Here is a 24,791-nt window from a genome sequence, read left to right on the forward strand (position 1 = left end):
AAATGGTCCAGCTCTCACAGCCATACATTACTACTGGAAAAACCATAGCTTTGACTATGCGGATCTTTGTCGGCAAGGTGACGTCTCTGCTTTTTAATATGCTATCTAGGCTTGCCATAGCTTTCCTCCCAAGGAGCAAGCATCTTTTAATTTCATGGCTGCAGTCTCCGTCTGCGGTGATCTTGGAGCCCAAATAAATGAAGTCTGTTACTGCTTCCATTTCTACCCCTTCTATTTGCCATGAATTGATGGGTCCAGATGCCATGATCTTAGTTTTTTTAATGTTGAGTTTCAAGCCAGCTTTTTCACTCTCCTCTTTCACCCTCATCAAGAGGCTCTTTAGTTCTTCTTCACTTTCTGCCATTAGGGTGGTATCGTCCGCATATCTGAGGTTGTTGATGATTCTCCCTGCAATCTTAATTCCGGCTTGTGATTCTTCCAGCCTGGCATTTCTCATGATGTACTCTGCATATAGGTTAAATAAGCAGGGTGACAGTATACAGCCTTGTCGTACACCTTTCCCTATTTTGAACCAATCGGTTGTTCCATGACCGGTTCTAACTGTTGCTTCTTGGCCCGCATACAGATTTCTCAGGAGATAGGTAAGGTGGTCTGGTATTCCCATCTCTTTAAGAATTTGCCACAGTTTGTTGTGATCCACACAATCAAAGGCTTTTGCATAGTCAATGAAGCAGAAGTAGATATTTTTCTGGAACTCTCGTGCTTTCTCCATGATCCAGCAAATGTTGGCGATTTGATCTCTAGTTCCTCTGCCTCTTCGAAACCCAGCTTGTACATCCGGTAGTTCTCGGTTCATGTATTGCTGAAGCCTAGCTTGTAGGATTTTGAGCATAACCTTGCTAGCATGTGAAATGAGTGCAATTGTGCGATAGTTTGAGCATTCTTTGGCGTTGCCCTTCTTTGGAATTGGAACGTAAACTGACCTTTTCCAATCCCGTGGCCACTGTTGCGTTTTCCAAACTTGCTGGCATATTGAGTGCAGCACTTTAACACTATCATCTTTTAGTATTTTAAATAACTCAGCTGGAATACTGTCATCTCCACTAGCTTTGTTGTTAGCAATGCTTCCTAAGGCCCACTTGACTTCACTCTCTAGGATGTCTGGCTCAAGGTCAGCGATCACACCAGCGTGGACATCAGGGACATTAAGATCTTTCTTGTATAGTTCTTCTGTGTATTCTTGCCACCTCTTCTTAATCTCTTCTGCTTCTGTTAGGTCCCTGCCTTTTTGTCCTTTATCATGCCCATCTTTGCACTAAACGTTCCTTTCATATCTCCAATTTTCTTGTAGAGATCTCTAGTCTTCCCCATTCTATTGTTTTCCTCAATTTCTTTGCATTGTTCATTTAAGAAGGCCTTCTTATCTCTCCTTGCTATTCTCTGGAAATCTGCATTCAGTTGCTTATATCTTTCCCTTTCACCCTTGCTTTTCGCATTCCTTCTTTCCACAGCTATTTGTAAAGCCTCATCAGACAGCCATTTTGCTTTCTTGCATTTCTTTTTCTTTGGGATGGTTTTAGTTGCTGCCTCCTGTACAATGTTACGGACCTCCGTCCATAGTTCTTCAGGCACTCTGTCTACCAAATCTAATCCTCTAAATCTATTCATCACCTTCACTGTGTACTCACAAGGAATATGATCTAAGTCATACCTGAGTGGTCTAGTGGTTTTCCCTACATTCTTCAATTTAAGCCTAAATTTTGCAGTAAGAAGCTCATGATCTGAGCCACAGTCAGCTCCTGGTCTTGTTTTTGCTGTCTGTATAGAGCTTCTCCATCTTTGGCTGCAAAGTATATAATCAATCTGGTTTCGGTATTGACCATCTGGTGATGTCCATGTGTAGAGTCGTCTCTTGTGTTGTTGGAAAAGAGTGTTTGCTATGACTAGCTTGTTCTCTTGACAGAACTCTATTAGCCTTTGCCCTGCTTCATTTTGTACTCCAAGGCCAAATTTGCCTGTTATTCCGATTACTCCTTGACTTCCTACTTTAGCATTCCAATCCCCTATGATGAAAAGGACATCTTTTTGGTGCTAGTTCTAGAAGGTGTTGTAGGTCTTCATAGAAGCGGTCAACTTCAGCTTCTTCAGCATCAGTGGTTGGGGCATAGACTTGGATGACTGTGATATTGAATGGTTTGCCTTGGATATGCACTGAGATCATTCTGTCATTTTTGAGGTTGTACCCCATTACTACCTTTCCCACTCTCTTATTCACTATGAGTGCAACTCCATTTCTTCTAAGGGTTTCTTGCCCACAGCAGTAGATATAATGGTCACCCGAATTAAATTCACCCATTCCCGTCCATTTCAGTTCGCTGATTCCCAAGATGTCGACGTTCAATCTTGTCATCTCATGTTTGACCACATCCAGCTTGCCTTGGTTCATAGATCTTACATTCCAGGTACCTATACAATATTGTTCTTTACAGCATCGGACCTTCTTTTCGCTTCCAGATACATCCACAGCTGAACGTCCTTTCGGCTTTGGCCCAGCCGCTTCACTCTTTCTGGAGCTACTTGGAAATGCCCTCCTCTCTTCCCCAGTAGCATATTGGACACCTTCCGACCTGAGGGGCTCATCTTCCGGCGTCATATCTTTTAGCCTTTTAACATTGTCCATGGGGTTTTCTTGGCAAGGATACTGGAGTGGGTTGCCATTTCCTTCTCCAGTGGACCACATTTTGTCAGAACTCTCTGTCATGACCTGTCCGTCTTGGGTGGCCCTGCATGGTATAGCTCATGGCTTCACTGAGTTACGCAAGCCCCTTCGCCACGACAAGGCAGTGATCCATGAAGGGGAAGCCCCTTGTTGTTCTCTGTATATGCTCCAGTTTGCCAGGGTTCTTCCTAAAATGCAGTGTCCAGAACAGGAGTCACAATATTCTAGGTGCAGAGTGACTAATGCAAGATAAAAAGAAATTTCTTGACATTATATTTCTGTCAAGGCTGCCTAGGACTACATTTGTTTTTTCTGCAGCTGGATCAAACTGTTGGCTTATATTCAGCTTGTGATTCACCAAGACACACATCACCTTTTTGTGTGCACTGCTGCCTAGTATGTTCCTGGCAATCATATACTCATACCTTTGTTTTTCCCTACCAAATGTAGGGGGAAAAAAATCTGTTGAAATTTATCTTGCTGGGTTTTGCTTAATGTTCTAGTTTCTCAAGTATCTCTTGAATACTGATACTGTTCTCCAAGGGGCTTGCTATCCCCCATGTTTTTGGTTGTCTGCAAGTTTGACAATAGTATTTTCTAACCCCCCATCCAAGTCATCTACAAATTTGTACAATTGTTGGACCAGCTCTGTATCTGAAATGAAGGAAAGCAGAACTTTTTGGGAGAATATACCTTTGGAGTGGAAAAGTAGAGGAGGTTCTTTGCTGCTAAGGAAAAGAGATTGCGTATTTGCAGCTTAAAAAAAAACATTTTGGGCATGGTTAACACACTTATGAAAAAGGAAGTACATCTGAGATCATGGAAGCTGAATAGTTGTCCACTACTACCAATGAAGGACATCTGTGGGGCAGTTTTCACCCCCTTAAAAGATGTCCATCTTTTCCCAACCTCCCCAATTTCCGATGAAATTTGAGTTACTTTATGGAAAAAAAGTACTGAATACACCAAAAGTGGCAGGAACAAATGGAATGCATACATAATACTTGAAGAAGGTCTATAGTTAACAGCTGCCCAGCATTTCTTCTTGGACAAGAGCCATAGTTACAGCCACAATTCCACAGGATGAGTTCTCAAGAAACAACTTGAACTTTGCGGCTTGCCCCATCCTATTATTTTTAACCTTCAGATCAAACCGATCAATGTTTTTGTTTTCTTGCCCCTTCAACTGACTTGTTTCTGACCTTGGTCTTTGACCTGAAGCTGAAATCAATGTGGACAATGTTTCTGTAGATTTCAATATCTCCAGACCTAGAAAACAGAAGGTGGCATTTTTCATTTAAGCCTCAATTCTATTCACAAGAACTTTTGTGTGATGTCTCAGAATGTTAGAAACCTCACAAAGCCAGTAGAACTTGAAACATGTGTGACAAGCAGACATCAGTGACATTCTATTTGTGGTACTTTTCTATTTGTGGGGGAAAAAAGATCAAGATTGGTGGGGCATGGGGGGAGTAGGAAGGAATACAGAGACACCCAATCCTATATCCGGTGTGATTGAGTGAATGATTGCAAGTGGATGTATTTGTGAGTGGGGTGGATGGATACTTTGGCCTGGGAGAAGGGGGTGGGAAGGTATGGGAGGTGGGGTAAGAGGACAGGGAGGAACATCAAGACTGAGATGATGTAGAGGGAATAAGGAATGGCTGGGAAGGTCAGAAGGAAGAGCTGCTACCAAGGCAACAATCAGACAAATGGGTTTGGGTCCTGTCCAAGAAATTAATTTGAGAAAACTTCTCAGAGAAGGCACTCCCTAAGTCACACGTAGATTAAGCGGGGAAAGGGAGAAGCACATTGAGACTTGCAAGGTTCTGTTACTATAGCTGTTCCAATAAAAGTATTGGAGTATGACCTATACGGCATTGGTTTCTTGGTCTGGTTTGCCCTTATAAGACTGACAGATGGGAGATATTGCAGGAGCCTGGGATCATTGGGACCCCTGTTTGAGAGTGGTTATGGTTATGCTCACATGTTCCCACTGCTTCATGAGCTGCACTGGTTACCAGTCAGTATCAGGGTACAATTCTAAGTGCTGGTTATCACTATAAAGCCCTTCATGGCACAGGGCCTGGTTATCTGAGGGACCGCATGTCTCCTATTATTTCTGCCTGTCCGGTCAGGACAGGCAAGTGGGCATGCTCCAGGTCCCATGGATTAAACAGTGTCACCTTGTGGGGCCCTTCTCTCTTGCAGCACCTGCCCTCTGGAATGACATTGCCCCAATGTCATTCAGAAAATCATTTAAAACTTGCTTGTTCTCCCAGGCTGCGGGATAGAGTGGTTGCAGAGTCCCCATGGTGTTGGTTTTTTATTGGTAGTGTGCTGTCTTCTGGTTCATTGTGGTTCTTTTCTATATATGTTGTTTTCTTTTTCTTGTAGGCTATCTGGAATGGTTCAGGAATCTGGTGGCCTCAGAATTAAAATAAATAAATAAATAAATAAATAAATAAATAAATATTCCTTCCATTCATAAATGCACACCCATTGATAGTATATTTTAGCATCCCAGGTAAATGTTTAGGGAATTTCCCTCCCACTGATTACAGGGGGGGGGGTGAGGAATGAAAGAATAGCTACCCCCTTTTTGGCCTGTACAATATAGTATAAGACATTCTTTCTCTCTCACATACACACACAAAGGAAGACTTAACCTTGTAATGAAGAATTTCTGATCCACAGGCTTAATTTTATCTACTAGGCTGGCTGATCTGGCTCACGGTGCCACCTGTGCACACCAAACATGCCCTGCAAAGAGAGGTCAGCCTGCTGGCTTTCCTCTTTGTCCTGCATGAGCTGCCTTTATAAAGGGTAAATAGCACAGACAGAAGTACTCCATACAGGACAATGCAGGAGTAACAGTTGCCCACCTTCTCCTCTAAGGAGACTAGATGACATCAGGAAACGGGCCTGCTGATTCCCTGTTCAGCCATCAACTGTCCTGCCTGGGTGAGTGGGGAAATGAATTAATCCTCTGAACAAGATCCAGTACTAAACTCCTGCTGATGGACCAAAGAAGAGTTGCACTGTATCAGATCAAAGGGCCCATCTACTGACTTCTGTTCCCACAGTAGCCAGCCAAATGGTTAAAGGAAATGTAGGGCATAGCACAGTAGCCTACAACAGATTATATGAATCATGGCATGGAGTTCTAAATCCCTCTGGCACTACGATACATAGACTTAGTACTCGGAAGAGAAATGTTGGCCATTGGGGAACTGTGGAAAGGGGGCACCCTGCATGCTATGAGAGCATCTTGCCAAAAAAGCCTGGTTTCATTTCATGCATGGGAACTTGAGCACATTGGTAACACAAAGCCTAACAGATACTATGCCTCAGCACTCCAGACACAAATATCTCACAGTGACTCCAAAAACTGTGGGTGTTAGACAAACCCAGGAAATTATGCTCAAGTGTATTGTCGAAGGCTTTCACAGCCGGAATACGATGGCTGGTGTGGGTCTTCCGGGCTGTGTGGCCGTGTTCTGGAAGTTTTGTTTCCTAACGTTTCGCCAGCATCTGTGACCGGCAACTTCAGAGAGCAGGAGCACAGACGGGAGCAGTTCTCTCTGTGCCCAGAGAACCGCTCCTGTCTGTGCTCCTGCCCTCTGAAGATGCCGGTCACAGATGCTGGCGAAACGTTAGGAAACAAAACTTCCAGAACATGGGCACACAGCCCGGAAGACCCACACCAGCTATGCTCAAGTGCTTCATCGATCCAGCGCTCCATCCATAATAATGTTGCTATATTGAGACTCCAGACATTCCTATAGGCATCTTTGGAGTCCCCCTATGCTTCTTGTAGCTACTGTTTTATAAGCAGGACATACACAAAAGAGGAAAGAGAAGATACACAGAATAGCATTCCAACTGCTCCTGGAAGCAGGGAAAGCATGATCTGCCCTTTGTGAAATAAGCATTTCAAACTGTTTCTTATATATAAAAAGTTACAACAACAATGGTTTTTGCCTCAGTAGGCATCTCTGTACATTTATTATGCATGTGTTAAAATCAAGATACTCACATACGCATACACGAACCCCTATCATTTACTAAATTTCTGTTTGACCTTGTTTTCTGCAAAGATAATGAAGCTTATCGTTTGAGAAATGTGTTAAAAAAAACAATGACACATCTTAAAGTTGTCAAAGTTGAGAAACAGTGCTTTAAAGGACTGGAGAATCCATAATTTAAGAGCCTAAGAAAAGCGTACTACTTCAGACTCAACGTCCATCTGACCAGGCAGAGAGATTTCAGTAGTGATCAGTTAGATACTTCTGGGAAATCTCCAAAGAGGAAGTGACAGTAACAGGCTTCTACTGCTTGCTCCTTTCACCTGGTATTTCAAAGGTATACTGCATCCAAATATGAAGGTACTATTTATTATGATCTAACAGTCACTTATGAACCTATGCCCCATCTTATGGCAGGGAGTACCATAATTACACATTTTTATAAAGGAGAACTTTATGTTTTTCCTGAATGGAAGATCTTTCCTATCTGTTTCAGTGGATGGTGCATTCTTTGCTCCCAGAAATAGTTTAAGAAAAGCACATGAAGTACCATACTGATTGTGTTCAGACAACATGACTGACCAAATCATTTTTCTGGGCAACTGACTAACCCTGAGCATTGTGGTGAACAAATAATATTCTCCTCACATACATGATGCTGAAGTGCATATAGGCAGAGCAGGCAAACTGAAGCTGCTTGATGACTCTGGAAGGGAAGGGGGCAGAAACAAAAACCAGGCTGTTGTCTTTTCTGTGGTGTGAAGGGAATTAACATATGGGTACAATAAAGGACACTGTTTATATTAGAAAGTGCTAGTACCAGTAGAAAGGGAGGGTTTGGAGCCTCATTAGAAGAGCAGAAGGTAGAGGTGCCCTAACAGTAATTATGTCATTATTTATAAGATCAGGTTATTCATAAATACCTCATTTTCTAAGCATCTAATGCATCCTTCCTCATCCTTTCCCCATTTCTTTTTCTTTCTTTCTTTCATTAGATTTAGATGCAACCCAGCTCCAGAGCGACTCTGTAACACTTGTCCCCTGCTGGCACTTCCCAGATGTGCTGGACTGAAACTCCCATCAATTATCATTATTAGCCATGTGGGCTGAGCACGATGGGAGTTGTAAGTCCCAATCATGCCCGAAGTCAGTCCCAATGAACTTGGTGGGGAGAAGAACAACTCCCACCACCGCTAACTGGCCAGGAGTGATGGGGATCGTATGCCGAAGCCTCTGCCGGGCACCACGTTGGATCCAGCTCCTCCCTCGACGGGGGGGAGCGCGAATCCTCCTCGCGCCCCTTCCGCGGTTTCGCCCGCGCCCAGCCGACTAACTTTGGCTGCTCGCGGCGTGGATCAGGACGGAAGGAACGGCGCGAAAACTTCGCGGAGGCGGGAGGGGGAGGAGAGGAGGAGGAGGAGGAGGAGGCTGGCTGTGGGGGAGCTACACGGGGGGCGGCGGCGGCGGCGGCCTCGGCGATCATGCAGAGGCGCCGCTCTTTGCACCACGCTGTGGAGAAGGTGCGCCGAGGAGCCGCCGTGCAACGGCAGCCGCGAGCAGAGCAGGCTGGCCCACGCTGCAACCGCGGGCGCGGCAAGCGACCGAGCCGAGTCCAGCGTCTGCCCAGCGCTTCGCGGCCGGCTCCTCCTTCTCTTCCTCCGCTGCCGCCTCCGCCGCTACCCCCTGACGAGCCCGGACGGGCGGTCCGAGCCCCTCTGCATGGATGTCAAGGCGGCGCCCAACGGGGTGGCCACCATCGAGGACCGAATCCTCCGAATCACCGGCTACTATGGCTACTACCCCGGGTACTCCAGCCAGAAAAGTAAGGAGAAAGCTGTGCGGCCGTAGGCTGCGCCGCTGGGCAATTCGCGCGTGTGGGTGCTGCGCTGTGCCGGCTTGCGGGGTGGCTCGCTTGGCTGAGGTGGAATACTCCCCCCCCCTTTTAGGGGGAGGGCGTCGTTTCATCTGGGGTCTTGCAGAAACCTGCGCACAAGTGAGCCGCCCGTTTTGGGGAAGGGAAATATCCTCTCTTACTTTTTAACCCTCTCCTTTCCCGCGCGACTTTGCTGCCGCTCCTCCAGAGATGGGTCTTTTTTCGGAGGCGGCTCTCTCGCAGCGGCAAAAGTGAGGGCGTGGGTCGGGCAGGCGGGCTGCTGGAGAAGGTGCGCTGGATTCTGGGGAAAAGGGGAGCGGGCGGCGGAGAGAAGAGGGGCGCCCCCTTCCACGCTCCGCAGCTTGGCTAGGAATGTCCACTTGCCGTGAGCTGTTTTGTGATTTGCTGTGGAGGGCGGTTATTTCTCCTCCCACCTTGTGCGAAAATGGTGGGTTGAATGGGGAGGGGGTCCCTATGCTGGTGTGCGTATGCGCGCGCGGTGAAAGAAGCAACGGGCGCCCCGCGCAAGGTGCGTGCTGTATGCGCATCTGCGGGTACGTGTGCACGTGCAAGCGAGAAAGAGCTGGAGTCGCGTGCACGCTTGAGGATTGCTGCATCGAGTCTTGCCCGGCATGCGTGTGAATGGATGAGATCGCCAGCGGATAAGATGCAGGAATCATCGTCCCGCAGTGTTCCTGCATGTGGGAATCAGGGTGCGGGTCGCTGCTGTTCAAGGACGACTAAGCAGAGAGAGGTTTAAAAAAACGAGGCGTAGAGGGCACGAAGGGGGAGATATGTTTCATATGATTAAAACTTGTTTAAAATGGATTGACAAGAGGCTCCAAGTAATGGTGGCACCGGAGAAAAGCGGTGTGACAGGTGGGAACGCATTCCTTGGTGGATAACCTGCCTACCGTTTTAGGTTTCTGATAATACATTTCTGCTATTAACTTGAAGTGTTTCATAAAAGGAGAAGGGCTGGGAGGGGGAAAGTTCCCTTGGCCCCCATCTCTGAAAACACCTCTGAGTTTCAAACATGAACTGAAGTCCTCCCTACAGAGTGGGCAAGCAAGAGCTGATGGCCACTCGGTTTGATGGCTTGAAAGGCAGTTAGACTAATTCGCAGATGCTGAGAGCAGTTTATTTCTAACCTTTGGCTGTGGCAGTGAAGTGGACATCATGTGCAGAGGCAATAAGAGTCTTGGCTCTCCTTCCTCACCAGCTCTGCAAGCCTCTTCTCTTGGATTGTGGCCAAAGTACTAGAATTACGTGGCTTCTTAGATTGCAGCATGAAGCCTTCCTACGCATATTTCACATATTTCCAGGTGGCGTACTTGATTTAAGCATTTATACCTCCCTTTTGTGGAAAGGTTCGAGCAGAGAACAATCATCAGTCAAGTGTAAGAAGAACGTTAACTTCGTGGTGACAAGTACGCATTGCAAGAAGCTATTATATCGGGGCTTCCGCAGCTGCGCCTCCTTCAGAAGCCCGGGCTGTGCTGGCTGGGGAGTTGCACCCTTGAAATCCAATAGGCTTGGAAGGCATTGAATTGGGGTGGGTTGGTATCTTATTTATATATTTATTTTTAAAAGTAAGCAGCAACTTGGTCCAGGAATATGGAGAATCAGTTTCTCCAATTACAGTTCTTCCATGGTCATATTCTGTAGGCCTTTGACAGTCCTTCGCCCCACCCCATGTACATTCTCACCTCATACACATTCTCCAGACAGATGCTGGCTGTTACAAGGATCACTTCTTCCTCACTTTGTAGGGGGCACTGAGAATGGACTGGCCCAGCTTCCAGGTCAACAAAGTGAAGGAGCCCTTTCAACATTTTAGAAACTTACTTTAGAGTGAGATGGGATGGGGTAATGGGCAAGGCAGTGCTTCCCCACCCCCCAGCACTGGGATATTTGGTGCATCCCCATTTAGTGAGAACCCATGCATTCTCAGTGGGCAGCATCTGATATGTGTTTTCGTATACCTCTTTTCACAAAGCATCCTCTCATTTGGAAGATACAAAGCTTTTACCTCTGTACTCAGAGCCAGTTCTGTGGTTCCTAGACCCAAGCCCTTCACAGCTTACATATATCAGATCAGTTTTCTTGAAAGTGTCTTGGATTGAACGGGAAGTTTTCTGCCTGCAAAGCATGTACTCTGCCACTGAGTGACGGTCCCTTCCCACCAGGACAGTGATAGAGGGGCGTCTGTTGCATTGCCTGACTTCATACTTGCCATGTCACCTCCTCTGGCTCTGCGAAGTGCAGAAAGTGAAGCAAGAGAGAAAACCCCTTGAGATATGCAGGGATGTCATGAGGACATAGTTTTGGGGCAAAGGACCAGGACTCTGGCGTAGTAGAAAACATTTTGAAGTAAGTGAATGCACATTACTAACTAAAAGCCCCCACTCGTGAAAGTGTGATATCCAGATTTAGAATAGCTTAGCTGCAGTACTGGATGTCTTTGTTTTGTGGCAGAATCTGGCCTTCTTCTTGTGGCACTGACCAGAGTGAATTACAGTTCAGAATTCCGGCTTCTGCTTCCCAGGTTCAGGCATGAACATCTCCAGGTAAAAGGAATTGATCTCCATACTGGGAAGAGAAGTTTGGAAAGTCAGTGCAGTCACCGTAAGTTAAGAGTAGATAATCTGGTGCTCACAGATCCCTCTCCTGGTACTTGCCAGGATCCTGCCCCACCAGACCTCGTTGTTGTTATTAATATTATAATTATTTAGATTAGTGTAAATTTGTCATGCAAAGTGTCAGACTTTAGCATCACCTTTATTCCCAAGAGTGCCTCTGGGCTTCATCTTAAGGCATTTGTAAACAAAACGAAACAGTAGGGAGCTGCATTCTGTTAATTAATACAGTACTTTTTCTACCAAAGCAGCTATCCAGGGGAAAAAACCCTCCAAAATTATTCTGGGATGCCAGAGAGCATCATGGTGGTGGATTATAAGGAGTTGTGGGGAAGAACATTACTTTTTGTCTTCTGATAAATGGATTCTTTCTAACTTAGTCATGCACAATAGAGCATACTTTTAGTGAGCAGATAATTCCACCATGGCAGTCAGGCACAGCATGTTTGTAAAATTCTAAGGGAGCAGGAGTAGGGAAGTACGTCCATCCTTGCACTCCTTGATCTCTCAGTAGCCTTCAGTACCACTGACTGTAGTATCTTTCTGGACCGGCTCCGGGGGTTAGGAATTGGGGCATAGTGTTATTTTGGTTCTTTTCCTTCCTCTAGGATTGCTTCCAGTCAGTGTTGATAGGGGAGGAGAGGCCTGCCCCACAGCATCTCTTATGTGTAGTGCCTCAGGACTTGACTCTTTCTCACTCCTTATATAGAACATCTAAACGAAGCATCTGGATGAGATTATTTGATGCATGAGGTGAAATATTGTACAGAATAAGGAAGATGACTTTGATGGAAATATGCAAAAACCATTACCTAGGCAAAAAGGGCTGAAGCATTTTTAAAGTCCAGAACAGTGAGATAACATTCAGAAGAGGCTCAGGCAGGCTCCGCCTTGATTCACTGGAACATGAGGAAGAGGAGGAGGTACAGCACAATCAGACTTGCAAGATTTTGTTATAGCCAATCTCAATAAAAGTAGTTTTAGCCTTCCTGTGGAGTTGATTTCCTGCTCTGGTCTGCCTTGGGCTGGGGACAGGTATCATCAATATGCTGTTGATACTAAGCTGTATATCTCTACCACTGTCTGGCCAAGTGTCAGTGACTGGAGGTTGTTGGGGTCAGGATGCAGATGAACAGGCTTCAACTTAACCCTAGCAACATGGAGTAGCTTTGGGTATTAGGGCTTCTTAGTTCCAGTGATTTTCCATCCTTAGTTCTGGATGGAACCAGAACAGGAGCAGTGTGCAATTTAGGTGTCCTCCTGGGCTCATGGCTGTGGTTGGAAGAGCAGGTGGTAACCATGGCCACGGAGGCCTTCCCATAACTTCATGTTAGGCACCAGTTGTGCCCCTTCCTGGGTCAGAAGGCACTGTGGATAGTCATTCATGCTTTGGTCACCTCCTGAGTAGATTACTGCAATGTGCTCTACATGGGACTACCCTTGAAGAACATCTAGAAGTTTCAGTTGGTCCAGAATGCAGTGGTATAGGCAATTATGGGGGTGTCTCGCTATGCCCATGTTACAACTTTCTCCATGAACTGCACTGGCTTCCAGTGTGCTTCTGGGTGCAATTCAAGGTGCTGGTTATTACTTAGAAAATCCTACATGGGGCCAGGATATTTGAGGGACTGCCTGAATCCCATTGTTTCTACCTGTTCCCATTTGGTCAGGCAGGAGGGGCGCACTCCGGGTCCCATCTAGCAGGATCCTGGAAGCGTGCCTTTTCTGAGCTGCACCTGCCCACTGGAACACCATATTGTACCACCTGAGGTCTGGCTGGTCCTGACTCTGTTCCCCTTTTGGAAACCCTTTAAGATCTGGCTGTTTTCCCAGGCATGTGGGCCAGGAGAGTAATCAAGCCCATTCTGTTGATGAAAGTGTGTTCAGGAGCAACTATGTATTAGTTGGTTGGGATCTATCTATCTATCTATCTATCTATCTATCTATCTATCTATCTATCTATCTATCTATCTATCTAATATATCTTGTATTTATCTTGTATTTTAGTTTCTGTTAGTCACCCAGTGTTGCACTGGTGAGATGGGTGGCCATATAAATCAATATAAATAAATATAAATAAATGCACCAGCTGCCTCTCCAAAATTGCCTAACCTGGTACATTCAGTGTTTACTACATTTCTTATTAGGCCCAGGCTAAGTTAGCTTGATGTAATCGTTGAGGCCAGTAGAGCATCTGCTGTCGATGCAGATTATCCCAGAAGCATTTCCTAACACCACCAGATGGCGGTGTCTGAACCCCAGGATTGCTGCTACCAGCTTTGGGTTAGATGGATTGATGGTCTGGCTAGATAAAAGCAGAGATGGCCCCTTGCTCAATGCCTGCAGTCAATGCATAGGACACTATGTAATCAGGGAGTCTGTAAATATATAGCAACCACTCAGATCCAAGGCCACCAAATGTTATGCCAGGAGCCTGTTAATGTGTGGCAAGGGTTGGAAGAAAAAAGTATGAGTTTAAAACATTAGGGGGAGTTTGTACTTGCTCATTGGTGGTGGGAAACAGTTATTCAGGGCAGTGAAGATTCCAATCTAGCCAAGCCATGTCTGTGGGCCTTCTGTTAAATCTAGCCAAGGAGTCCAGTTAAGCTATCAAGTCTCAGAAGATCTCTGATTTACTGCCTGGTCCCAACTGGGAAGCTTGACACAAGAAGTAGCTGCCTTTATGATGATGAAGGTTGGGGATAGAAAAGAATGGTCAGCTAGGCATCCTTGTATGAGAATGCCCTTAACCTATTCATTGGCTAAAATTTTCTTTCTGGATTAGGCCAATGTCCATTCAGTGTCAGATTTTATATCTGTCACTGTACTGGTTGAGGAGGCAGGTTTTGAGGTTCAAACTCATTGGGGGATACCACAATGAGATAGTTGCTCATAATCAGGACATGAAGACAAATGTCTTCCTTTGTTGAAGATTGTGTAGAGCAGTCTTATTCAGTCTAGACTTGGACTTCAGCTCCCAGAATCTCTAGCCTGGGTTGCAGTTCAACCCCACATGATTGGCATGTAGAAGATCCCAAATTCAGGTTTGGGATGAGGAAAAACTGCTACCTGGAATCCTGGAGAGTTGCTACCTGTCTGTGTATAGAGCAGAGCTGCACAATATTTTGGAGCCAAGAGATCCCATTGGCCTTTATTTGGGGTGCCATTCACCCATATGGATGGTGCCAAAACAAAGTGTTAGTCAGGGCCAAGTTGGAAAACTACATTCATTCCATTCATTCAGTGCAGTTAATATGATAGTTCTCCATGTGTACTGAATGCTTCCCCTTTCTTTCACATGAACAATTAGAATTAAGTGACAATTTTTAGGGAGGCTCTTAGGAATGCACTCAGTGCCTTGTGGAACTTCTGTGGCCTTAGGTCTCAGATCATGCACCTTGATGTAGGCAGTACTGAGCTAAACAGCCTAGATAAAATATCTGCTCTGCATAGAACTTTTAGCCTAAGGCCTGTGGAATTCAGTTTTCCATCCTAGGCTTAAATTAGTAGGTGTTAGATCATTCACCAGCAAATGAATGACTGAATGGGTTTCTTTGTGCCTCCTAGAGAACTCTTCTAAGAGCCAGAAGGCAAGCAAATGGTCTTGTTGAAATAGAATATTTCTGCATTGGAAGCTTTCAATTAACACTGGCGCCCAGTGGCAATTGGAGCAGGCCAGTCTGTTGAGAGCAGCATTTTATCTAACTGGGGAACAGGAGATGACCTGGAGCCGGTTGCTTTGTTGAAGCTGGAGACAGCATGCATCTAATGAAAAGTTATTCGTTTTTATACACGGCTGGGAAATGACCCAATGCAATTTTCATCGTTTCAGCATGATTTTCTATTTGGCGCAGACGGTGATAGCTGTGGACATTAACCTTAAATTGGTGCTGATTTAAGTCATTTCCAGGACAAAAACAGAACTTCATTTGATCAGAAGGGGGAGGTAAGGTGAGGAGGGGGGAAAGGAGTTGGGCTCCTTTCTTTTTCTGTGAGTATTTAAATTCTGTAGAAAGAAAAGAATTCTCCAGATGATCAGTAAAGTTCATTATCAGTAAATTAAGCGAGGATGATAAAAGGTAGTGAAAGTTCTATGCCTTCTTCTGATGAAGCTGGCATCTAAGACTGTATTGTTGATGCAGCAAACAGGCAAAAATCTACAGGAAACAATTATATAAAGCAATCTGAAAACCTTCTCCATTTTTTCTCCTCCTAGCTGGGTGCCTTTGAAGAGGATTCCTGAAGCACAGAGGATGTAATTTCTAAAAAAGAAGTATGCGGGAAAGGACATAAATCTAGCAGCTGTTTCCCCAAAACCTCTTTTAAACTGGCTCAAATCTTTTAGATGGTTTACCTGAACAGAGACTATCACCACCTCATCTTAAAGTCTAGCCAAATTTGAGAGGGATGGGGCCTAAAGTTTCCCAGTGTGTAATTCAATGAGAAAGAGCTGTTCAAGCTCCAATCTTCCAGTTCCTGGGAGGGTTGTCAACATTTCTCCTTTGCTTTTGTTGGAAGTTAGGTGGGAGAATGGCAGTTTGGTAACAGCCCATCAATTTCAGGCAGAAAGTCCAACATTTCATCTTGGCAGTCTCCGAACCTAATGGATCTCAGTAGGGGTATGCATAAAACAGACAGTAGGCTTTGTTTGAAACCTGGAATAAATCATTGTGTCCTGAGAGCTTTGCTGCACCATCTGTTTGACCCCAGCAGAGCAGAAACAACACCAGTGGCATTTTGATTGTCCCCAGTTTCAGACAAAAGAAAATCCAGAGAACCTTAGAGTGGTTTTTAGCTATTGTGTCCCCCCCCCCCCCCGCCCTTCCTCTCCACACTTCCCAGGATGGAATATCCCCTGCCTCCATCTCCCTTCCAGTATCTTCCTTCCCTTCTTTCCCTTCATCTACCAATGTGGTTGGCTTTTTCTCTCCTTCCCATCTGCTTCTGAGCAGCTACCCAGAACAAAATAGCTGTGCTTCGTTTTGTATACAGTAGATACCAAAACATCTGAAGCCCTCATGTTTTGGTTTGGGTATGCATCACTTGAAACCAGCTGTTGCATGCACAGAATGATTTGTGCAGTTGTAACTGAAATACCCAAGAGCATCTCTTTCCTTAACAATCTGTGTCAAGCTCTGCTGGGGATCTCACTCTTTGTATTCCATTACTAAGAGAAATGTGTTTTTCATCTGCAGAAGAAAGGGCTTTCTTTGTGGTGGCACTCCTACCACCTGATATCCATTTACTTTTTTCTCATGTTATCCTGTTATAATAATTATCTAATAATAGATAATAGATAACTACGTATTATAGTTGTACTATATCTACCTTGTCATAGATATTTTAATTTTTTCGACTCTTTGAAAGAGCTTTCATATTTCTCAGCTTAAATATACTGATACTTTTTATATGGATTTTTTGATTTTTGAATGTATCACTCTGAACTATTTTGGATGATTACATACTGTTAAAGCAAGTAAATAACTTAGTTGGTGGACTAAGGACTTGCCAATTTCCCCACTTTTTCTCATTCTTCCTACTTCACTGCCAGTTTAAACTCTAATAAATTGTCTGTGTATTTAGATTCTGTTTTGGATTTGAGATTTTTTGTTCAGTGTGTCCTACTTCTATATTTATAGTGAATCTCATTTGTCATTTTGTTCCCTGTTCTCATATTTTAGATGAACGTGTATGTCAACATGGTCTGCTTGGTTCTCACTATCCTATTTAGTTTGATGCCATCCTTAAACATGGGTCACCTAAGTGCTCCTACCTGATCCCAAATCATTGATAAATAATTAAGATATTGATGCAGGGAAAACCTCTTACTCCCCCGTTGTAAGTACTGTTCATTGTAACATTCTGCTTCTGCTACTCGAACTAGTTATGGATCAGTTTCCTTAGGAACTTTGGAAAGAGACTTATTTGGAAGCTTTCTCAAGTCTGAGATGTACCATATACTGGAGAATCTTTCAATTCTAAGAAGATGTACATATTCTGCTGGGATACGCAGAGTGCAATTACAAAGTAGCCAAAAGATTTTTTAAAGAGAACTTTATGCACCCAACAACAATTGGGTTACAAGCAGCAATTACGTTGATGGCATAAAAATCAATCCACAAACATTTTAATATGTGCATTAAAATGTTATCTATTTATTTACTTTGTGCATTGCCAATGCAGCTATAATTTAATGGACAAAGTAGAGATATCAAAGGAAAGGAAGCAGAGATGTCAGAGCTATTGGATAATTCTGTTCTGGGAAAGAAGACACCAGATGGGGTTAATCTGAGCAGGAAGAGGGGTGCTTTTGCTTTCTCATATCTCCTGAGGCCACCAAGTCAGAGTTTTCCAGGTGAGGTTTTCCTAGTAGATGATTGGAATGTGGGGGTGGAAGGAGGAATGTAGCCTGCTGTACTTCCAATGACACATGTAACTATGGACAGCATCAAAAGATCTTCAGAGCACCTCTAGACAGTCTTTCAAAGAAGAACCAGATGACTATTTTTTAAATTATACCACCCTGAAAGAACTTGAGAATTTGGGTTTTCATTTTCAAGAGATGAATTATGGGGCAAAAAGCAGGCCATAATCTTAAATCAGCATTCCCCAACATGGTACCCTCTGGTTGGATTGGACTAAAGCAGGGTTTCTCAACCTTGGCAAATTTAATACATGTGGACTTCAACTCCCAGAATTCCCCAACCACTAAAGGGTTAATCATAGACCATGCAAGCCAGGAATGATAGGATTTGTAATCCCAGACATCTGGCTGGGGAAGCAACCTTTTATTTTAACTGGGGATGGGTGATTGTCCTGCATGCTATTTTGAGAGACACTAGTGAGACTTAAAGTTACACACTGAAATTTCAGAAGGCACTCACCTGAAACAAATTACCGTCTCAAAGAATAACCAGTGCACACAAGGAACCATTTTTCCTATTTCAGTCAAAACATTCAGGATGTCTAGATTCCAGTAGCATCCTTTAATAATATCAATATTTCCATTTCTGTGACATGCTGTCTTTCTCCTAGTCTTTCCTTCCGGGTATAAAATCTTTATTTTCCAGCAGTTTCATAAAAAGAGTTTCACTGGCCTTGACAGATTTGTAACAAAATGCTTCCTCTTCTTCCCACACTATATTTGCAAAGTCTGGTCAGTTTGTTTGGTCAGTTCATTAATCAGTTGAATCACTTTTAATCAACTAGAAAGTTCCAGTGATCATACTTTTAGAACATGTTGTTTAAAAGAAGCCAGTATGAAAAATGCAGATGGGAGACATTCCTTATGTAAAACATGGCCACATGCCATTGAAAAAATTATGACTAGTTCCCTCAATTTATGGTGATGATTGAATTAAATTAGCTTATATACTGGATAAAGTTTCAGTAATTGGTTGGAATTTTGTTAGACTTTAGCCAGTCACTGGAATTTTGTCTTTTCTGTGTCCTATCGTCTTGCATTACTTTTCACATCTTATAAAGCTGCTTAATTATTCAGTTCATTGGTGACTCTGCCTTGGATCCCTTGACTTTCTGAGGGAAGTGAGTTTAACTAGGGACATGACCATTTTGGTGAGGGCATCCAAGTGACAGAGTACTCCTTGCCATGCACATTTGTTGGAGAAGAATGACCTGGCTGTCTTTTAGATTCTGGCTTAAAGAACCGTGTAAGGTTCTCCAGGGTTTGGATGGAATTGCCACTGAGTAGTTTCACAGCTCTTTTGTCCTCCTGCCTCCTGGGCTCTTGTTGTTTTATAATGTTACTGTTCCAGTCAGTGTCCACCAGTGCATTTGCCTGATGATTGTTGGTGAGGGCATCTTTGGATTTGTCGTGTTGGGCAAGGGTGCTGGTGGAATTTATGTACTTCTCCTAAGCATGGAATGTATTGAGCCTTGAAAATCAATATATAAAGCAATCAACCATGAAAGGAATTTTCAAAATCTTTAGCGTTATTAGGACCAACCAAAATGTCACTGAAGGTCTTGCAAACTTTTGAGTTCTCCAGAACTCTTCAAGCAAAGTGCTTGAAAAAGCATAAGAAAAGAAGAAGCAGGGAAATTTTACAGTTACGTCTAGGCTTTCTGGTACAAGGTTTGTAATTCAAATTCACTTTCAGATGGAAGATTATGGACTGAGTAGATTGGTTAGTGGTAGGTTGGTTTCCGTCTGTCTACACTCCATGTCTCCCTTAGGTCTGAAAACTCAAAAGCCATTTCTCTCTGCTCTATCTATTCACGAGTGATGCTCTCAGGCTTCTAGCTGGCTGATACAAAAATAAAGGAACACTGCAACCAGTTAGTTATCAGGAAAGTTGAAAAGTAACATTGCTTGATTTGCTATGGCTATACGTATCCAACATGCTGTTCTATTTTGGGATATGCAATGCTGTGCAGAGGGCAGAGAAGGAGTAAGAAATAGTAAGGCAAATAAATAAAAAATACAGACATGATTTTCTGTCTTCCCCTTCCTCTCAACTCATTCATTCTCCATATATTTGTTTTGCAGTTTGATCCTCTTTCATTCAACTTAATTTTTTCATATTGGTCACTCACTTTTGTGTTCAGTCCATTCATTATAGCAGACATTTATTCTTGACTCTATTTTTCTTGTTTTACCATACATGCGTCTTAAATACTTGATTCCCATTGCATTCAGCTTACTTTTATGTTTCTCTGATACTCAGCTCTCACTTCCACATAAGAAATTGGGCCAAAGCACAGCCATTTTCACTCCTTTGGACAAGCATTCATGCCTCAAAACAGGCCATATGTTACTCCCTTTCTAATTGCATCCATCCATTTTCCATCTTTAAAAATACCCACAGTAGTGTCAAGGTATACAAGTTCATCTACTTGCTCTTTTTGGTCATTTATGTATAATTTGCTCAATTTTCTGTCAGACACATAAAGTTTCAGATCTATACTCCTTATTGTGCTGTGCAATTTATCTGACATTCACTGCAAATTATTTAGGTTCTCAGCCAACAAAATGGCATCATCTACATACAAAAACCCATATATATTTACATCTGCAACCCCGTTCTAACATTTTCACAAATATTCTTATACACTGATTCATAAAGGCATTAAACAACCAAAAGGACATCACATATCCTAGATTTAGTCCTTACTGTGTTCAACCATTTTTGAAGCATTCCATTTATCCTCACACATGCTTTATTTATATCATAAACTATTCTTATCCCATATCTATAGCATAAACTGCTCTTGTCATATGTATATCAACTTCATATTTGCATATAATATTCATAATTCCAACCCAGCCACTTTATCATGCTTTTTTCCCATATTAATGAATGCACAATAAACTTTCCTTCTTATGTTCATGATTCACTATGTAAATCAATCCCTAAAACCAAATGCTATGGCACATGGATGTACAAGATGTGACCATTCAGTTGTTTCTAAATTATATCTACCAGGATCTCTCACTGTTGCCCATGTTGGCTGTAGCAGATGGAAGTTATCAATCATGAAGATCTGATTATTTATTTATTTATTAATTAAATAAATTTATATAGCCGTCCATCTTACCACAGGTGACTCTGGGTGCGTACAACAAAGCTAAAAACAGTAAAATACATTAAAAATATATTATGCTTTCAAACTGAATGGACCATCTTTGCATTGCCAAATACAGGTAGTCCTTGGGTTATGACCGCTTGTTCAGCGACAAGTGAAGTTACATCAAAGTACCATTCAAATTTACAATGGTGCTGAACAAGAGAGACTTACAACTGGTCCTTGGGACATCCCTGTGGTTGTGCGATCACAGTTTCTGACTTTCCCTGCTGGCTTTCCATAAGCAGCGTCAGTGAGGAAGCCAGCAGAAGTCGGAAGTCACTCCTGCTCCTGCTGCTTTTTCACCTGCCCATGCTCCAGAGTGCCTGCTTGCAGCATCACCTTGCAGCACCTATGCAGCCGACCCACTCTGGAGCACCTGCCTGTGGCACCCCATGACACCTGCTCACTCACCTGCATTCTGGAGAGCCTGTCCGTGGCACCCCACTGCAGTACCCATGCACCCGCCAGCCTGCTTACTTGGGACTCCTGCCTCTTCCTGCTTAATGACCTGTGTCATCCTAGCGTTACAACAGCAACCAGGGTTGTGGGGTTGCTGTCACTAAGTGATGTGGTCATGTGATGTCATGCTTTACGACTGCATCACTTAGTGACAGAAATTCCGGTCCCAATTGCCATCATAACCCGAGAACTACCTGTATACTGTTCCATAGAGATAGACTTCACCCTTGATGGTTAAACACAGATGTTTTGAAAAGTAATTTTTCTAAGTATTTCTGAAATTTAGTTCAACAAGGATTCCTGTTTCTCCCTGTTGGTTTGAGGTATGAGAAGGCACAATATTCTACCTTGTTCTGAATGACAAGCAGAGATTTTGGCTGTGTCCCAAGGCCAACCCAAAACTATGGACCGCCAGATTTAATAGCATGGTTACCCATTTTGGAGACTGTTATTTGATGAAATGGTATAAATAATTACATATTTCTAATGTTTCTGAATTTGCTATCTAGCCCCTCTGAATGGAAATTCAGTGTTTACAAATTATGTTTCCAATGTTACTGTGTGTATGCTGTTTGATTTTTGTGGTGTCAGTTCATTTGAGACAGAGGGAGAAAGAAAAAATATGGAAAGAACGTGTGTAAGCTTTTAAAGTTATTTGAGTGATTTTGAAAATGTTTCCCTTAATCTTTTATAAGCACTAGCCTCTTAGCAACATTCCCGCTGACTTAACAGCCTGCTTCTGGGAAGCCAGCTTCACAGGGTGCATGGAATTCAGACAAAATCTTTGTATGTGCTGATGTCCATCTTTGCAAACAGGTCCTTGTAGCATAACGCCTATTTCTCATGGGGTCTGTTCTTAATGGACTGAGGTGAGAAAGAAAAAGAGTTTTGCTTCTCAACAGGCAGTTCCTAAAGCAAATAATGTGCGGAGCTTCCAAAACAGATTAGTGGGTCACTTGGTTTGCATGCAAGAGGCTCCAGGTTAGCACCCTAGTTTAGAAGGGTTTATAAATGGCAGAGAAATTAAGAGATTTTTTCTTTCATTTCTGAGAAAGCTACACCAGCCTTTTCCAGCTTTGGAGCCTTACAGATATATGGACTTCAATCCCAGAATTCTCTCAGTGGCCATGCTAGATGGGGAAGTCTGGGAGTTGGAGGCCATACTGCTGGAAACATATCTCTCTCCCTCTCTCTCTTTCTTCAGTTGCACCATCACGGCCACCATCTTGACTTTTTTGACTACACTCTGCGGACACCCCTGCTGACTGACCACTAGATGACAGCAAAGAGTTTATATTTTCCAATTTCTTTGCTACCATGTTGTGGTCATTTGGATATTTGTAGCCCAGACCTTATTCAGAAAACAAAGCAAATCTAACCAAGATTAAAACCAACCAAGTTTTGTGTGTTGCGTGAAAGCAACTGTTAGATCTGTTAGAATGTTGAGTGAACTCAGGTTCAGCAGTTGGAGTCACTAATGGGCCGAATCTTTTATATATAACATTACTTTTCAAAAATGGGTGGAAAATTCAAGTTCAGTAAGTTGCTGCTCTTGCTCTGAGAATCTTATGAATTTTTTTCCACTGCCATGCTTTTCCTTGTTTCTTCTCTGCTTTGCACTATGAGTGCTGGACAAAGGCTGCCCATATATTTCATTTTGTTTTTCTTTACAGTAGAAGGCCCTGGGATAGAGAAACAGAGATCCTTTATAGGAGACAGAAGTGAATTCCACAAACAGAATCCACAGGAACTCAGCTGCATCTCAATAAAAATGTTTTATAAGTTCCTTTGTTTCATTATTGATAATGAAGGTCAAGCTCAGATACTTTGGTCACCTAATGCGAAGAGAGGACTCTTTGGAAAAGACCCTGATGCTGGGAAGGATTGAAGGCAAAAGGAGAAGAGGACAGCAGAGGATAAAATGGTTAGATAGCATCACTGAAGCAATGAGCATGAAACTGAGCAAACTCAGGGAGGCAGTGAAGGACAGGAAGGCCTGGCCCAATATGGTTCATGGGGTCAAGAAGAGTTGGACATGACTTAACGACTGAACAACAACAAATTGGGAAGTTTTTCTTCTTCTAAAGAGGAATTTCCTCCATATAGATAACTGCATGTTTATCCTGGTTCCCAGATATTCCATGCTTGGGTGATATAAACTGTGATCTACAAAAGCTTACATGATAACAAATTGGCTAGTCTGTGATGTGCTGTAGTGCAGTCCGGTAGTAGCATCTGATCTCCAAAAAGCTAAGCAGCATGGACCTGATTAGTATTTCAGTGAGAATCCCCTTGGAAGTCCTAGAGTTGTAGCTTAGGCTGAGAAGTCAAAAAAATATTCCTGAGGGCCAATAATTTGATATTGTGGCCAAGGAAACTATATGGACATATGCCTGAAAACACCAGCTTGAGCAATTCTTTACCTTTTATAACAATATGTAGAATCTTTTGATCTGCTGGCCCATACATCTAAATAAATAAATAAATAATGCCACATGACTCTGTTACTCATTGATTTATCTAGGATAGTAAGATGTCCTCAAGTGTCATGCATGTTTGTCAAAGGCACTTATCGGCTAATGCTAGCTGAGCAACAAAAGCTGCTAAGATTCCAGACTAGTGTTATAGGATCTGTCTGTCTGTCTGTCTATTGATCTATCTATCTATGTCACAAAAACTAGTTAAACTATGTATTTTTTTCTGGATATGAAGCATTCAGGTTTGAGGTAAGCCATAGTCCTTCATTTTCTATTATTTAGGGTTTGCCATTTGCAGCTGAGACTTTTTGCTGATTCAGAGAACTGTTTGTGTTAATGACCCGAGCGCACTATCTTTTTGCAATATACAAACTCTGCGGAAGAAGGCTTTCTTGATACGAATCTCTCATGCACCAACTGGTGGATTCCAGTGCAGAGGAGATGTACTAATCCCAGATAAAGGGTGAATTTAGATCAGGAAGAATACATTTTCTAATAAGAAGCTTTCTTGGGAAAAGTCAGATGGGTAGCCCTTGTAAAGTATGGTACTGCTGAGAGGTTGCAGACAGGAGCTTTAGTTGCCCACCCAATTCTGAATTGAAGTCAAGTGTTTGCATAATTGTACAGTATAAGAAGGTTCCTGCGGAGTCAGACCAAAGATGCAGCATCCTGCTTCTATTTAAACAGCTGCTAGCAGGGCAATTCCAGTAAACCACAATGAAGTGTGAATTGGTGGCACCTAAGGGTAGGATTTGGGAACAGATGTCAAGAATTCCATTCTACAGAATAAACAGGGAGGTCCTCAAATGCCGTAAGATTGGCTTGCCACATTTTAAAGTAAGCAAAAAAAAATACGTTACCATTTCACCAGCGCACCCTAGTGAAGCCTAAGTTTAACATTAAAATTAGACTCTTAAAATTAGTCTAAAATCCCCTGTCACTAACCTGAAAGCAAGGGCGATATTGACCCTTGAAGTCAGATGTTCCATTTAGCTGATCACCACTGATTGGCAGAGTGATCTAGTGGGTAGACTTGGGTTGCAATGG

The 24,791-nt window shown here is 43.1% G+C and overlaps 1 protein-coding gene across 2 annotated transcripts in view; it reads left to right on the forward strand.

The window, feature by feature from the left end:
• The first annotated feature begins 8,152 nt into the window (after positions 1-8,152).
• SLC35F4 (solute carrier family 35 member F4) overlaps positions 8,153-24,791 on the forward strand; it is a 146,093-nt gene continuing 129,454 nt past the window's right edge. For both annotated transcript variants that reach the window (XM_088149689.1, XM_088149690.1), the window contains exon 1: positions 8,153-8,530. In XM_088149689.1, the coding sequence (XP_088005815.1) occupies positions 8,428-8,530 (103 nt within the window). In that variant the 5' untranslated portion in view covers positions 8,153-8,427. The remainder of the gene's footprint in view (positions 8,531-24,791) is intronic.

This window comes from Python bivittatus, unplaced genomic scaffold (assembly GCF_059951505.1).
Source record: "Python bivittatus isolate LINGU-HERP-01145 unplaced genomic scaffold, Pbiv_v1 ctg000580_np1212, whole genome shotgun sequence".
NCBI lineage: Eukaryota > Metazoa > Chordata > Lepidosauria > Squamata > Pythonidae > Python > Python bivittatus.